Here is a 14,782-nt window from a genome sequence, read left to right on the forward strand (position 1 = left end):
ACCAAGGTCCTGTTAACTGTTGCGGAGTGACAGCTCAACTTGAACTTGACATGCTGCTCCATCTGAAAGCATGTGAAAATACCACATTTAATAACATATTTTTACTCCAAACTCACTTCATAACGTCAGTCAAGTGTTTGAAAAAAATCCTTCTGTGAGATGTGCACAGAATAAGGCATGCAACATATTTCATAGTATTCTAAACCACGATAAAGGCATTGCATTATAAATATACTTTAATGAAAATTAGAATTAAAATAACTCCGATAAACCATATATTGTCATAATCATGTGTTTTTTAGTCACGTTGAATCAATAAATGCAGTTAAATCTTCTGTTTATTTAGCTGCAGCTATATGGGAGAGTCGTGGCTTAGTGGTTAGAGAGTATGACCTCCAACACTAGGGTGTTCAAGGCACTGAATCCCCAACTGCTCAATCAAGAACAACAAAAGAGCATTGATATATAAGAGCTATAACAAGTCTCAGTTAGCTTAACGCGGTACATGTAGCATGGGCTTTTAAATAATATAATAAATAAAAACAAAACGGATAGAATAGAAAAAGAAAAGAGCAAGCTAGTGTCAGAGGTCTTAATTTATATATATATATATATATATATATATATATATATATATATATATATATATATATACAATTGCAAAATAAATGAAAACAAAATAGAATACATAAAGGATTAGAAATGTAGTTAGGTTATTATTAAAAATAGAATTAGAATAGTGAGTACTTGGCTGTATGCCATGTCACGTTCACTTATCATTTCCTGGGTTTCTTCTGCGAGGCACATTTGGATTTTCAGCTCGAGAGCGCTGAATGGAGATTTACTGCTGATCACAGAACTGTACTTCTCTGAAAGATACGCATGTTTTTCTGCCACCACAATGCACTCACAATTCCAACTGACATAACTATTACATCTACTCTAAATTGGTCTATAGAATTAAGGTCTATAGAATTATTGCCTTAATATTGTCTCGGAATGTTACAAGTTGTAGTAGATTTAAGTAAGGGAAAGGAATATCATGTCTCATCTTAAAACGAATATAAAACAAACAAACAGAACTATATAAAGGCTTTTTTACGTGACCACAATTAAGAGGACAGTGTGTGTTCAACTCAAAATCAATACTTTACTGTCAAGTGACAAAAATGCATTATTAAGTTTGTTGCATTTGCCTGAATTCATTAGTATCTATTTGTTTCTTTCCTGTTTTATTTATTCACATATTCACTCCAATTGAAGGCCCTGTAACCTAGCATGGATGTGATGAGGCTAATCTCAGTTTATATTATTAAAAAAAGGATGGTCTGTTTGTATTTGGCCAGAACTAGTTATTTTGTACAATTAAAGTACCTTATACAGTGAGACAGTTTAAGTAGGAAAAAACTAGCATCAGAAAAGCTAATCATGCCTCATTGTAGTGGTGCATGCATTTATTCATAACCATAAACTCTACTTTTCTGCTCAATGGTACAACAATAGAAACTTCAACATAACCAAAACTTTCCAAATGTCAAAGTTGAATCAGTTCAAGCCTCAAAACTGCTTTAGTCGCCTTAAAAAATGTTTTTTTTTTTAAATTACCTTTGAAAAGTTCTCAATATTTTCTATACAACACTGAACCATGGTTTCTTTAATTAAATATACACACTTTTTAATTATAAGCTTAGTTTTTGAATAAAAATGAGGACCCATGATTCATTCTTTTAGAGTAGTTTTAATAATTCCTGCAGCTTTCGATTTTAAAATGAGGGAAATTCCTGCATGCTTTATATTGGAACCTGTAGGTGTGACCGCATGAGTGATTCATTGTGATTTTCTCTCTCTCTCTCTCACACTGTGTGTTTCTGTCTCAGTGGCCTCACACCGATTCATCTCGGTTGTACATCAAGAGCTCCTGCACGCTGCAGTATGAGAACAGACCGGTCAACTGTTGCATCATCACTTACTCAAGTGATCCAAAGGCTTTCTGTGCGCTCACTGTGACGTCCAAAGCATGTGAGTGTAATATTGAGTTATTTTTTGCTGTTTGTTGTGCTTAAGTGGCCAAATACACACAAAATGACATCAAAATGACCATCTTGGTGAGTAATGCTGTCAAACAATTAATTGCCATTAAATGCATCCAAACAAACATTCATGTTTAATATATTTCTTAGTTTTTCAGCCGTTTTTACAACCCTATAATGCTGTGCCATCTGTCATTGATGTTTATCAAACAAAGACATTTAAATCACAAAAGACTAAATTTATTAAAAAACAATTGTCTATATGTGTATATATATATATATGTATGCATGTATATATGTAATACTTTTAATACTTAGATTAGACCAAAGCAGTTTGGTTTAACTGATAACATTGCTTAAATTATTGTATATTATTAAATTGGTACAGTTGCAGCTTATACTTATTAAAACAATTGGCAAGCAAACAAGTAGCATTAATAGTAATTTATTTTAGTTAACATATGTTATGATAAATTTGAACAGATTTTTATTCTTAGGTAATGAATATTGTCTAAAAGAAGTAATGGGGATTTAATGGTAAAATGTGTACAAAGATACTACACTATACTTTTTTTAATTAAACCGTATAATTAGAATTGCACAATACACTAGACACAAAATAAAGACTAAGATGAAGGGACACTTGTTGTTGCAATATTTTTCTACATACTGTTGTATACATGTGTGATTGTATTCACAGGTTCTGGAGGAGATCTCAAGGAGAAGGACAGAGATGGGACGACAGCGAAGAGGCAGTGAGGACAGAAGAAAAGCCAAAAAGAGAAAACACTCCAGCAGCAAGACCAGATCTGGGAAGAGTCCGAGAACACACCTGACCATCTACCTCCACTGGTGAGAGCCGTTCAGATCTCTCTGTGATCATATTCACAAAGTGTTAATAATGCAGACAATTACAGTGAAAGCTAAAGGTCTGAAATGGTCTTTAAGAGTTTTTGGCGACAGTGATTGTGTAGTGAAAGTGCAAGGATAATTGGTGTAATGCTTTATTTATTTTTTTTATACTCTGGTTGAAAACGAGTGTCATCAAGTGTGAACAGTGTTGCCAGATTGGGTGATTTTGTTGACTCTTGCCATTTATTGCCAAGGTGGTTTTGGAAGGGTTTTTTTTTTTTTTTTTTTTTCTTATTTTAAATGGTTCCACATTGTTGCTGAGTTTTACTTTATTTAATCTCGGTCATTTTATTTAGTTTTTGACATCAAGCTGTATGCTGTGCCTCCAACCTTTTTTATTTGTTTTGCTAATAAATATTTGGTTGTATATTTTCTTTTATATATATATATATATATATATATATATATATATATATATATATATATATATATATACTCATTCCCAAGTTTTGTATACCTATTATAACTTTATTAATTGTTATTTTATGTTAGGCATAGCCTGCCCTGTAGTATGGTGTATTCTTATTTGTTTCGTTAATGAAAGTTCTGTTTTATATATAGGCTAAACGTGAATTAGACTTTGTATTTTATTGTTGCCTTCAAGCAGTTGGCACTGAACTACAGCTAATTCGAAAGTGAAAGTAAACTCTGCAAGGAGATTTAAGATAATGAGGAAAAAATGGACAGCCCCTGTTGTGATTCCAGTATTTATTACCTGTGTCTGGGAAATAACTGGTGGGAAAATTTCCTCAGTCAAAACCCTACTCAGCAGACAGATGTTATGATTCACGTGTGACAAGTTTTTAATGTAATGAGTTGGCATATTTTATAAGTACCGTATTTTCAGGAAATCAAATGGCTAAATATAAGTTAAAGAGTGGGAGAGTGAATCATCTCTCAAAACGGGAATTATTGTGAAGTGAGATGACAAGAAGGACTCTGCCACTGAAACGAAGAAATCAAAGCACATTTGAATTGATCAAAACTGTAACTAAATATCCTTGTTTATATGATCCTACCTTTTATATTTAAAACATTTCAGAGTGATAGATCCTGTTAGATTTGATTAGTTAACTGTGCAAAGTTCTGTATAATGTTCTAAAATACAAACTTGAATATGAAGGTTTCCTCTAGTTCTGTGTAAAATTGTAGAGCGACACGAAGGTAAGCACATTGTTGTTGTTTTAATTGCTGGATTATAATTTAGTATGTATCAGTATGTATGTAATGACACAGTCTTGGTGTGTGCGTGAACGATTGTGAAATACCTGCTACTGTAAATACGTAGCTTTTTCCTATCACGTACATTGGGCACTTTTTGGATTTAAATTGGGTTATTCTGACTGCTGACATTGATGCATGTGTTGTTTCGAGGGTATCGGTTGGATGTTTTATTCATGTTCAGATCTTATTCTCTTCGATGTTGGCTATTTGCCACGATTTGGTCCATTTACCTTGGAAATTTATCGAATGTTATATTTATATTATTTTTTCATCATTACTTTGTTTTAAGGATTTAAAATGGCCCTTATCAACCTTGAACTTGAAATCTTTGCACATTTGCAGACTCAGGAAAAAATAGAAATGCTGTTTTTATGTTAGATAGTACTGTATCGTGCACTAATGCGCATGCACGTGTAGTCTGTATTAATGTTCAGTCCAGTTTTAGTTTGTAGCTCTTATTCATCTCTTTTGTTAAGTCTGTTTAATATAATGTAATTCTGTAGGCTTTAGTTTCTGTAGTCCAGCAGTTTCCTGGAGGAGCACTGTATTGATTGAGCTGTATAGAGCTAAAGTGATGATAAAGTCACTCTGACTCTGGTCTTCATGACTCGTCTGGCTTGTTCACTAGTGATTCACAGACATTGTGAGGCCAATCTTGTTCACTTTCAGTGTTTAAATAGACTGACGGTAGACACAAGAGTCCATGAAGTTTGTGCAGTTAAAGAAGTGAAACGGTGTCAGTGTTTCTGCACAGTATTCTTTACTTCAGCTGAGATCGGAGGATCATATAAACACCCAACGTTTTCTTTCTCTTTATCAGGTGCCCGATGTTTTTGCTGCTGTCTGTCCAGTCTGGTGAGTATGTGTAATGTGTAATGTAAAGAAAAAAATATTTGTAAATTGGATCGGTGACAGTAATAAGAGGAATATTCACCACTTTAGTATCAATACTGTAGAGTGATTCAACACTGTTTTAATTTGTAGGTGCTTCTTCTTTATCTGTGACGGGACAGCTGGGCGGCAGTATCAATCTGCCGTGTTATGACATCACGGAGGATTTATCCATTGTTCTGACATGTGGGTCCAAAACTGCTTATGGTACTGGTCAGAGTAAATACTACAAGGACCGCGTGCACAAGATTGGCACCTGTGACCTCATTCTGCAAAACTTGAAGACCACCGATGCTGGCAGATGCAATTTAAAAGTTTATGCCAACGATCGACTACTAAGAAGCTACATTTTTGACATCTCTGTTGATGGTAAGGTCAAAACTGATTTAAATATTGATTTGGGCTTTTTGTTGCTTTTATTTAGTAATGGTGTTTTTCGTTTTACATGTCCTACCACTCATCATCAGTATTATGAAAGCGTCATGCCACAATTAAGTTTTATAGTGTTATTTCTCTTCAGTTAATTTAACAGCACGGGAAGGTGAAGAGGTGATGTTTGATGATCTGCAGCGTGATGCTGAGCGTGTCGAGCGTTTAACAAACAACGGTTCAATAGATGTGTGGAGGAGAGAGCAGGGTGTCCTGACTGATCGACTGATGGACAATAATGACCACCTGACCATTAAAACCTTCAGATCAAGTGATGCTGGAACATACAGAGTCCTGAACTCAGCAGGAGGAGTCCTGGTCACTGTGACGCTCACAGGTGAGAGAAGATTGATGGATGTTTAGAAATATTAATTATAAAGTGGACAGGTGAGGTTTAATTATGATTTGAATGGCAAATTAATACTGAACTGTCATCAACCTTTCGATATCTTGTACAGAATGGGGTACAGAATCAAAGGACAAACAAGACAGCACACATGATGATAAAACAAAAGGCACTGAGCGAGATCGTGAGTAAAACAGGAGGCATTGAGAACTTAATGAAATGAGTAAAAAAATGTAATTAAAATTGTGCTTTCTTTTCTTCCAGATGTTTGGACTGTGATTGCGTTTGGTCTTGTGGGGACTCTGATTGCATTAATTGTCATAAGACATCAATATCTGAAAAGGACTAAGGAACATGATTCCTATCAAGATTCCGCAGTGCAGCAAACTGTACAGGGGCCCTGATCACCTAAAGATCACCTTACTTTAGCAATGAGTTCACCTTCAGTGCCAACAGATCAGCAGAGCTGCATATCCTGCAGTATTCACACTGGAAGCGTTTGTACAGCATCACCACAGCAGCTTCAACTGAAGTGAAGTGACATTCAGCCAAGGATGGTGACCCATACTCAGAATTCGTGCTCTGCATTTAACCCATCCAAAGAGCACACACACAGAGCAGTGAACACACACACACACTGTGAGCACACACCCGGAGCAGTGGACAGCCATTCGCGCTGCGGCGCCCGGGGGGCATTTGGGGGTTCGATGCCTTGCTCAAGGGCACCTCAGTCGTGGTATTGCCGGCCAGAGACTCGAATCCACAACCCTAGGGTTAGGAGTCAAACTCTCTAACCACTAGGCCACGACTTCCCGTAAAAAGCACATGTCATTATTTTTTCATAGAAAGTGTTCATAATGATATTTTAATTAGGCCGTCAAGTTATGTGTGTATTTATTGTGTCTAGCTCAGTTTCTGTAACTCTGGAACTGAAAATAAATAAAATGCGCAAGTTTGTCACTTCAATCGTAAGTGAAAGCGCGTGCAATATTTACAGAATACAATATTTGCAAAAACTGTCAATAATGTATGAACAATGAACTTCTTATATACTCCATTGTAACTTAAGATCCTGAGCAAGATGAATTGATTCATCCAATTCATCCAAACACACTAGACATGCTTATTCTGTGCATTTTTAGCAAGTTATGTGAAATCACGTTTACTTTGTCCATCAAAAGTATGCTGTCACTTTAATTGTGTCAGCAGCACAGCAAAAATAGTCGAACTCTGCACCGAAACCCTGCTGCCAGTGTGAATGCACTCATTGCTTTCCAGTTTTAATCTTAACCGCTCTTAACACCGAGCGTGCACTTAGATGGTTAGATGCATGATGAGCTAGTATATATATAAAAAAATATATACTAACGATCTTTCCAGCATTAAGCTGTTTTTAGTATGATAAGAATATTGTTACATTTTATGTTGTGTTATGTAACGTTTTTATACTGTTTACAATGACAGCATCTGCCATCTTGACACTTTGGCTTATTGTTTCTGATTGCACTTTAACCCCAAGGGAGAAATCCAGATCAAATCCCAGAGGGTAAAATCAAATCAAAATAAAGTTTAAACTAGTTTTAAACAAAACATTTTGTCATCTGAATATTGATTTTAAGTAGCAGGGAAAAGGTCAATATAAATCTTTTTTGCTAGGCCATACTGTCAACATATTCCTGACTGAATCAGTTGATTAATTGTACCTACTGGTCACTTCAATTTGAAGTTCGTTGTGTTGCTTTGACTGTGTCACTTGCTTAAACCATGCTTGCTTTGAACTGCTTTTAAATTTCATAATTGTTTCAGATGCAGTCATTTTAAAGGGTTAGTGTGATGTTCTCATTCAGGTATTGGGCAAGAATCAGTGACAACATATTAGACAGTTCTTACACAGACAGCCGTCATCCCTTGCCGGCTTAGTACTAGCATTCTGTCGTTTTTACAACGCAAGACCGCCAGTTGTGCTTGGAATGAACAGCATCAAAGTGCAACAGTACTTCATAATCACTGAAATACATTCTTATGCATTGTGCAAATGGTTTTGAATAAAAAGAAAAGAAGAACAGTCAATCAGGAACCTTTAGATTAATCTATTGCTGGATTCAGTGTAAACATTCTTCACACAAGCTCATAGTCATTGAGGGATGATGGACGCTGGCGGTTAACTCGAAAAGGATATTTTGGTTTTACAGCAACACTGTCCTCATTAACAACACTTCTCTCATCCTCCTCATCCAGAACTGTGGGCGCCTCTGTTGTCTTGCAGATTATCTTTTTAAAGAAGGATGAATTCCTTGTTATGGAATGTCCATCTCTGGTTGCTGTGACCATGGAGCCTATGACCTTTTCCACAGCATATGTCTTGATGTTGTATAGGGTAGTGAGTTTGTTGTGCTTGGGTTGTTGGTAGAGTACCTTGTCACCAGGGGTGAGTGTGATTGTCTTAGCACGACGGCGTGCGTCTGAGTTGGATTTCATCTTTGCATTTGCATTCGTGTCCCGCTCTCTGATGATGCGATCAGTGTTACCTCTGCAGGTTGTGGTGATTACAGGGATCTTTGTGTGGATTTTGCGCTGAAACAACAGTTCAGCAGGGGACGCTTCTGTGGTGCTGTGGCACGATACTCGAGAAGAAACGTTTTGAGTCTCTGTTTCCATGGGGTGTCTCTGCCACGCAGATTGCTTTTCCAAGCGTGCGCATGAAACGTTCTGCTGTTGCATTTGCTCGAGGCCAGAGAGGTGTTATTTTCCGATGGTGAAAACCTAGATGGCCTGCAAACTTGGAAAACTGTTCACTGTTAAAGGGGGGCCCGTTGTCCGTTTTTAGAACTCTGGGAATTCCAAACATCGAGAACACTTTGTCGATGATTGGAATGACTGTGTTGGCTGAGACCGATCTTACAATTTCAACAACTGGGTAGCGAGAGTATTCATCAATGATAACTAGTAGATATTCTCCAGTTGTAAATGGACCGTAGAAATCTGCGCTGATGTTAAGCCATGGGGCTTCTGGCAACTCGCACATTCTCAGCGGCTCGGACTGTGTCATGGGCGTGTTGGCTTGACATGCTAAACAGTTCTTGACCGTCAGTTCTGCTTTCTGGTCTATTTTAGGAAAACAGACCTTTGACCTGAGCAATGTCTTAGTCTTTACAATGCCCTGGTGTCCTACATGGGCTAGCTGTAATACTCTGTGATCGAGGGATGCAGGGATGACAATTCGAGTACCTCGTAGGATGATGTCATCAGTGTGGGACACATTGAGCACCCCACTAATATCTCTGTACTTTTTCAGTGTTTCAGCATGTTGTGTGTCGCCTGTGATTTTGTGCCAGGTGTTGTCTCTGATGTGGGTACTAAACTTTTGCAGGATTGGATCTTTTAGCGTCTTTTATCTCATGGAGAGTCATGTTGCCATACAGGTATAGGTGAAAGTGTTCACAACTCCACACAATGGCCAATGCTTCTTTTTCCGTTTGTGAGTAACGTCTTTCTACGTCACTGAGAGCACCGCACGAGTTTTGAACTCTCTCACACAACAGACACGGAAGAGAAGACAATGCTGAACAAAGTCGTAGTTTTTGTTATTTTTGGACGAAAATGTATTTTCGATGCTTCAAAAAAATTCTAACTGACCCTCTGATGTCACATGGACTACTTTGATGATGTTTTTCTTACCTTTCTGGACATGGACAGTAGACCGTACACACAGCTTCAATGGAGGGACTGAGAGCTCTCGGACTAAATCTAAAATATCTTAAACTGTGTTCCCAAGATAAACAGAGGTCTCACGGGTTTGGAACGGCATGAGGGTGAGTTATTAATGACATAATTTTGATTATTGGGTGAACTATCCCTTTAAATGCTTTTTAATTATGTACTTTAAAATGGAATTTGGTCACATTGCAGTTTTGCTGTTATTTAACAATATAATCTTGACTTGACTTCATGCGGTGTGTTGAATAAAATGTATATTTAACAGCTATAACACACTAAAGGAAACATTTGTCAATATATTACACAACTAATTACACAGAAAAAGTAAGTTATTTGGACTCTTGAATGTTATTGTAGATTTAAAACATTCTCTAGCTTTAATAGCAAATGAATTAGAAGTTACTTGTCACTGCAATACAGCAATCGCTCACTGAGTGGAGCAATATACACGAACATAACACATGCAGCCAACCACGAGCTCTACTCTTCAGCACAACGGTAACCACAGAAGCACAACTAAACTTTAAACATTAATACTATATGATGCATGACATTATTCCAGTGAATGTGAATGGTCTGTTCTAATGAGGGACATCCCATATGCACACCTCATACTGTCGTATTTTACAGAAATGTGACATAGTTTCCCTTCAAAGGCCTTTAGAGAAGTGTAATCTATTAAATGGGGAAATAATGGCCATTTCTTGCAATAAAGCACCTCAGGGCACCCCATCTTGTTCTCTAGTGCTCCAACAACACACCTGTCTGAAATTATCAAGTGCTCCTGAAGATCTTTATTTGTTACTTCAGATGTTTACCTAGTTTCTGAGACTCATCTATGTGATGTGATCTAGTCGCATTTAGCGAGAAGGTGTTAGCTACCTAACATAAGTGTCTAGAAAAAAATACCATTATTTTACTTGGGTTCTATTTTTGAGCATTTTGAGTTTGGATTCACACTTTGTTTGTGTGTGCTGGTACTGTAGGAGTTGAATTAACTTTATTTTAACAATGTTGATAACATGAAAAATGTCGATTTGACTTGACAATTTATGATTTATCATGTTGTTAACATGATTTAACAGGATGCCAGGATTTTTTTAACGCTGCTTGCATGATTCAGCACATTGCTAACATGTTTTATCATGCTGCTAGTATAATTTAACTTGTTGTTAATAGGTTTTATCATTATACTAGCAGCATGTTGTTAGCACACTGCTAGCATGAATTAGCATGCTGTGATCATGTTTTAGCATGATGTTGCTAACATGATTTAACAGTTGATTCAGGAGAATGTTAACGTGTGTTTCTCATGCTGATATTAATTTAACATGTTTCTAGGATAAAAAACATTGCAAACATGAATTAGCATGCTGTCCCTCCCAAATAAACACATTGTTGGTATGAATTTGAATGTTGCTAGCATTAATTTAAGATGTTGCTAACATAGTACATGGCTGGACTGTTTTAACATGTTACTAGTGTGACTCTCCCCCCCCCCCCCCCCCATTAATGTAAAAAATGTGAAAATACATCAGTCAGAGCAGTGTGAAAGTCTGAGCCAGGTTTGGTGCTTCGCTTTAAAACTCTTGAAGGAGAAACTGACTAGATTTAGTCTTAGAAGAAGAAATAGTCGATCAGTAATTAATCATGTGATGGGGTCTTGTAAAGCAAGTCAATCTAACAATTTTAAGGTCAATGTTTAAATTAAAATGAATGGTACATTATCCTGGATTTCGTGATCTGAAATAAACCAAATTGGGTTGGGAGGAAGATACATGTTGGTTGTTTATGTGCATGGAAAACTGTTTGTGCAGCTACATATGAATTTACAGGCAGTGTTATCTCATGTAAACCACAACTGACTATGGGTTACATAAACAACATGTTTTCACAGCTCAAGACGGAAAAGTAGCAGGTAGAAGTGATTACGAAGGAAATGGCAAGCAGTTTATATAGCAGGAAACAAATAGTGGTTTAAGTCTTTTCACTTCATGCAGGAACCTGACAAGACATGAAAAGTATAATTTTCTTCAGTGTACTTTGGTTTGGAAATATCCAAATCCCTTCAAGTGGTAAATCTTCAAACTTATAATTATTTATTACTTTTACTTATTTTGGTAATTATAATTATTTTAATGCGATTATAATTTTTAACCAATGTAGTTATGATCATCAATGTCTTTTCAGATGCATCTATATCAATACAAGGATCTTCTGATCTGCTGAGAGTTCCGAAGGGAGAAAGCATCATTCTGAAATGCAACATGAGAAGCCGATATGAGATCGCCTGGTATCACCTCAGAGCTAACCGATTCAATCTATTGATTTCTGCACAGACTGACATAACTGGGAGAAAATTTCTGACCACTTACAATCAAATCCAAACTCGTCTGAAAATTGCTGCAGACCCATGGATCACCAGAGCCACGCTAGAGATTTCTGGAGTAACCGAGTCAGATTCAGGTCTTTATTTCTGTGGAACAAGGTCTAACACTACAGAGATGCACTTCGATCGACCCATCAAGCTAGAGATCGAGGGTCAACATGCCGAGGATTTGAGTACCGGTAACAGATTTCAGTTTGACGTCCAATTACACCTTCATTCATTTATCAGGGAAGGGAGGAATGGGTAAAATTAGATTTGCACATGATTTTTTAGTTTGGGATATATGGATGTCGCAGCATTTAGTATATTCACAATATATACTAGCTATTTAAAATAGATGTAGTTAATTTTTTGATTCATGCTTCTCAATTTTAATTTGACATTTATTTATTTAATTATCTTTTTATCAACTCCTAGTTCTTACATTCACCCTTACTAATAAAATGTAGTTTGAGAAGTCATATTTTGAACTACTTAAATGCCCATCTCACCTCACTTTTAGTACTTCCATTGTTTTTAGGGTTTCTGCAAGTTTTAGAAAGTACATTTAACTGAAATGAAAAGAAACAATGTCAAATCAGATTTTAAGTAAATTCAAAGTTTTAAAATCCAAATTCCAACCAATCTCTGTTAATTTTTCATTCATTTTACAAGAATATCTTTAACTGTACTTTCTGATCGTTAAAAAGCATCATCAGTATTTTGTCTTGTTTTCCAGTGCAAATGTAAAAGCTCTTTAATCAAGATTAAATAACATAAGAAGTCTTGTTTTCTGAAAAAATTATCAAAATGAAGCGAGCCTATGATAAAAAAAAAAAAAAAAAAGACAAATCTGCCAATCAGCTCAGAAATATCAACTTAGGTTTTTATTCCCCTCTGGCACATATTTTTTTTAATTCAATTTTGATTTCTCAAAAGACATTGCTTTATATCTCAATTTTGCATCTTCATTAAATGTATCTTGATGTTGAGGTTAGAAAACGATACAAAAATACTGACATTTTTTCAGTGCATGCAACATTTAATGCCATGACCAATTTAAAACTTTTAAGGCCTTCATTTGTGGAAGGCTGAATTAAAACTTTTTAAGACCAGCAGAAGCCCTGTGTTTTGATAGCTCAGTGTGTTTGTAATAAAGTAACATATGTTTACATGTCTTTTTGTAACAGAACTACCAAAAGAAGTTGACAACACAGGTAAGTGTTAAGCGTTATGTTGTTTAATTAATTTTTAATGGTGTAACTACTCTACTGTGAAGATCCTGAGTAATTCTCCTGTGTTTCTGTCTGTAGACGAGGTGACGCTGACGGAGCGTGTGCTGATGTTCGGTGGTGTTGGGCTCGCTGCGTTTGTGTTTTTTCTGGTAACAGTCATTGCAGGAGGACTCCTTCACTATCACGGTTGGCAGAAAGGATGGAGGGCAGCCAAACATGATGGTCCTGCTGATCAAAAATTACCTAAATGACACATTTATGTGCTTTATTTTAAAGACACAATATATCTCTGGACCCGTATTCACAAAACATTTTATCTTACCACTAAGAGTTCTCCTAAATAGCAGTAAAAGTTTTTAGTTAAGTGTCACTAATTAAACAAGTAGGCTATATATTCAGCTAATTGTCAGCCTCTTATATGTATGCTTATCATAAACATTAATCAATATGCATTAGGGCTGCCTTCAATATAAACTTTTTCTGGCCTCATTGTTTTTCTATTTAAATTGGTTCATTTTGAAATTGCTTTCCAAATATATATTTTTCATGTCTGTAATAAGGCAAGCATCAAGTTTTGTAGTGACGCACTCAAGTCTGAGACTGCAGAAAGCATTTCATGTTTGCTTTATTTTACAAAAGCACAACATTTTGTTGCTATGCTGAGTGCACACGAATAAATGTAGAGTCTTTAACGTTACAAAACTTGTATTACTCTTATCTGTATGACCAACAATGTATATTTTTGTAAATGCATTTTGCAACTTCATGTGGAATTTTTTTTCCTGCGACTAAGCGCCTAATACCATTTTGGTAATATGCTAAGCATATTAACATCCTTTTAATTAGCAGAATAGTCATGGCTGATAGTAAGACATGCAAGCATAAAAGAAAACCAAACTGAAGGCGAGAACCGCTATATATTAAGGATGTAATCAAACATTTGGAGTTGGGATAACCTCCAAACCAAACCAATTAGAAAACAAATTTCTAAAAAGAAATTTATATTCCGAGGTAGACTGCTGGCAAAAGCCATTTTAGGATATTTCAGATTTGGTCTTAGTGACTTAGGAGTCCTCTACACTACTCCTAACATTTCACAGGTTTAGGAGCTATTTTTTAGCTTTGTGAAATACTCTTAGAGAAAAAATTTAGGAGTCCTAAAATCAGTAAGTTAGTAAGAGCTACTTTTAGCCTTAAGATGTTTTGTGAATACATGCCCTGGCTCAAATGTCTTTTCCTGCTGGCCAGATCTTTTCATTTTAGAAAAGTTGAGACACTGAGCACCAGTAAAAATTATATCTTAATAATTATTTCTGTCTCTTTAACCTATCTTTGTCCATTGTCTTCTAATGTGATCTTATTTAGAGATTTTAATATTTGTATTGATAATGCAGATAGTGTATCTGCAAGGGATTTTTATTGTGACTAAACAGCATTGATTTAAAACAATTTATGCATTTTCCTACCCATTAAAAGATCATACGCTGCATGAATCTTGTGTGTTGTTCAGGTTTAATTCCTTATAATTGCATTATTTCCGTCTGTCTTTGTCAAAACATATGCTGCTGTCCTTTAATGCTCAGTTACCTGTATTCAAACTCAATCTATGTTGTTCTATTATATTTTGGAA

General features: G+C 36.0%; 1 protein-coding gene across 1 annotated transcript; it reads left to right on the forward strand.

Moving 5' to 3' along the window:
- The first annotated feature begins 11,442 nt into the window (after positions 1-11,442).
- On the forward strand, positions 11,443-13,659 carry LOC132104603 (uncharacterized). Its single transcript, XM_059510162.1, has 4 exons — positions 11,443-11,624; positions 11,740-12,117; positions 13,108-13,134; positions 13,231-13,659. The coding sequence occupies exons 1-4, from the start codon at positions 11,564-11,566 to the stop codon at positions 13,401-13,403; spliced, it is 639 nt and encodes a 212-aa protein (XP_059366145.1). The 5' UTR covers positions 11,443-11,563; the 3' UTR covers positions 13,404-13,659.
- The last annotated feature ends 1,123 nt before the right edge of the window (positions 13,660-14,782 follow it).

This window comes from Carassius carassius, chromosome 25, assembly GCF_963082965.1.
Source record: "Carassius carassius chromosome 25, fCarCar2.1, whole genome shotgun sequence".
Lineage (NCBI taxonomy): Eukaryota > Metazoa > Chordata > Actinopteri > Cypriniformes > Cyprinidae > Carassius > Carassius carassius.

Bases quoted from the DNA above. Each gene is read 5' to 3' on its own strand.
- LOC132104603 (XM_059510162.1), top strand. From the start codon at position 11,564: ATGAAAAGTATAATTTTCTTCAGTGTACTTTGGTTTGGAAATATCCAA. The intron at 11,625-11,739 runs GTAAATCTTCAA...ATGTCTTTTCAG, and splicing joins TATCCAAATCCCTTCAAGTG to ATGCATCTATATCAATACAA. The intron at 13,135-13,230 runs GTAAGTGTTAAG...TTCTGTCTGTAG, and splicing joins AAAAGAAGTTGACAACACAG to ACGAGGTGACGCTGACGGAG.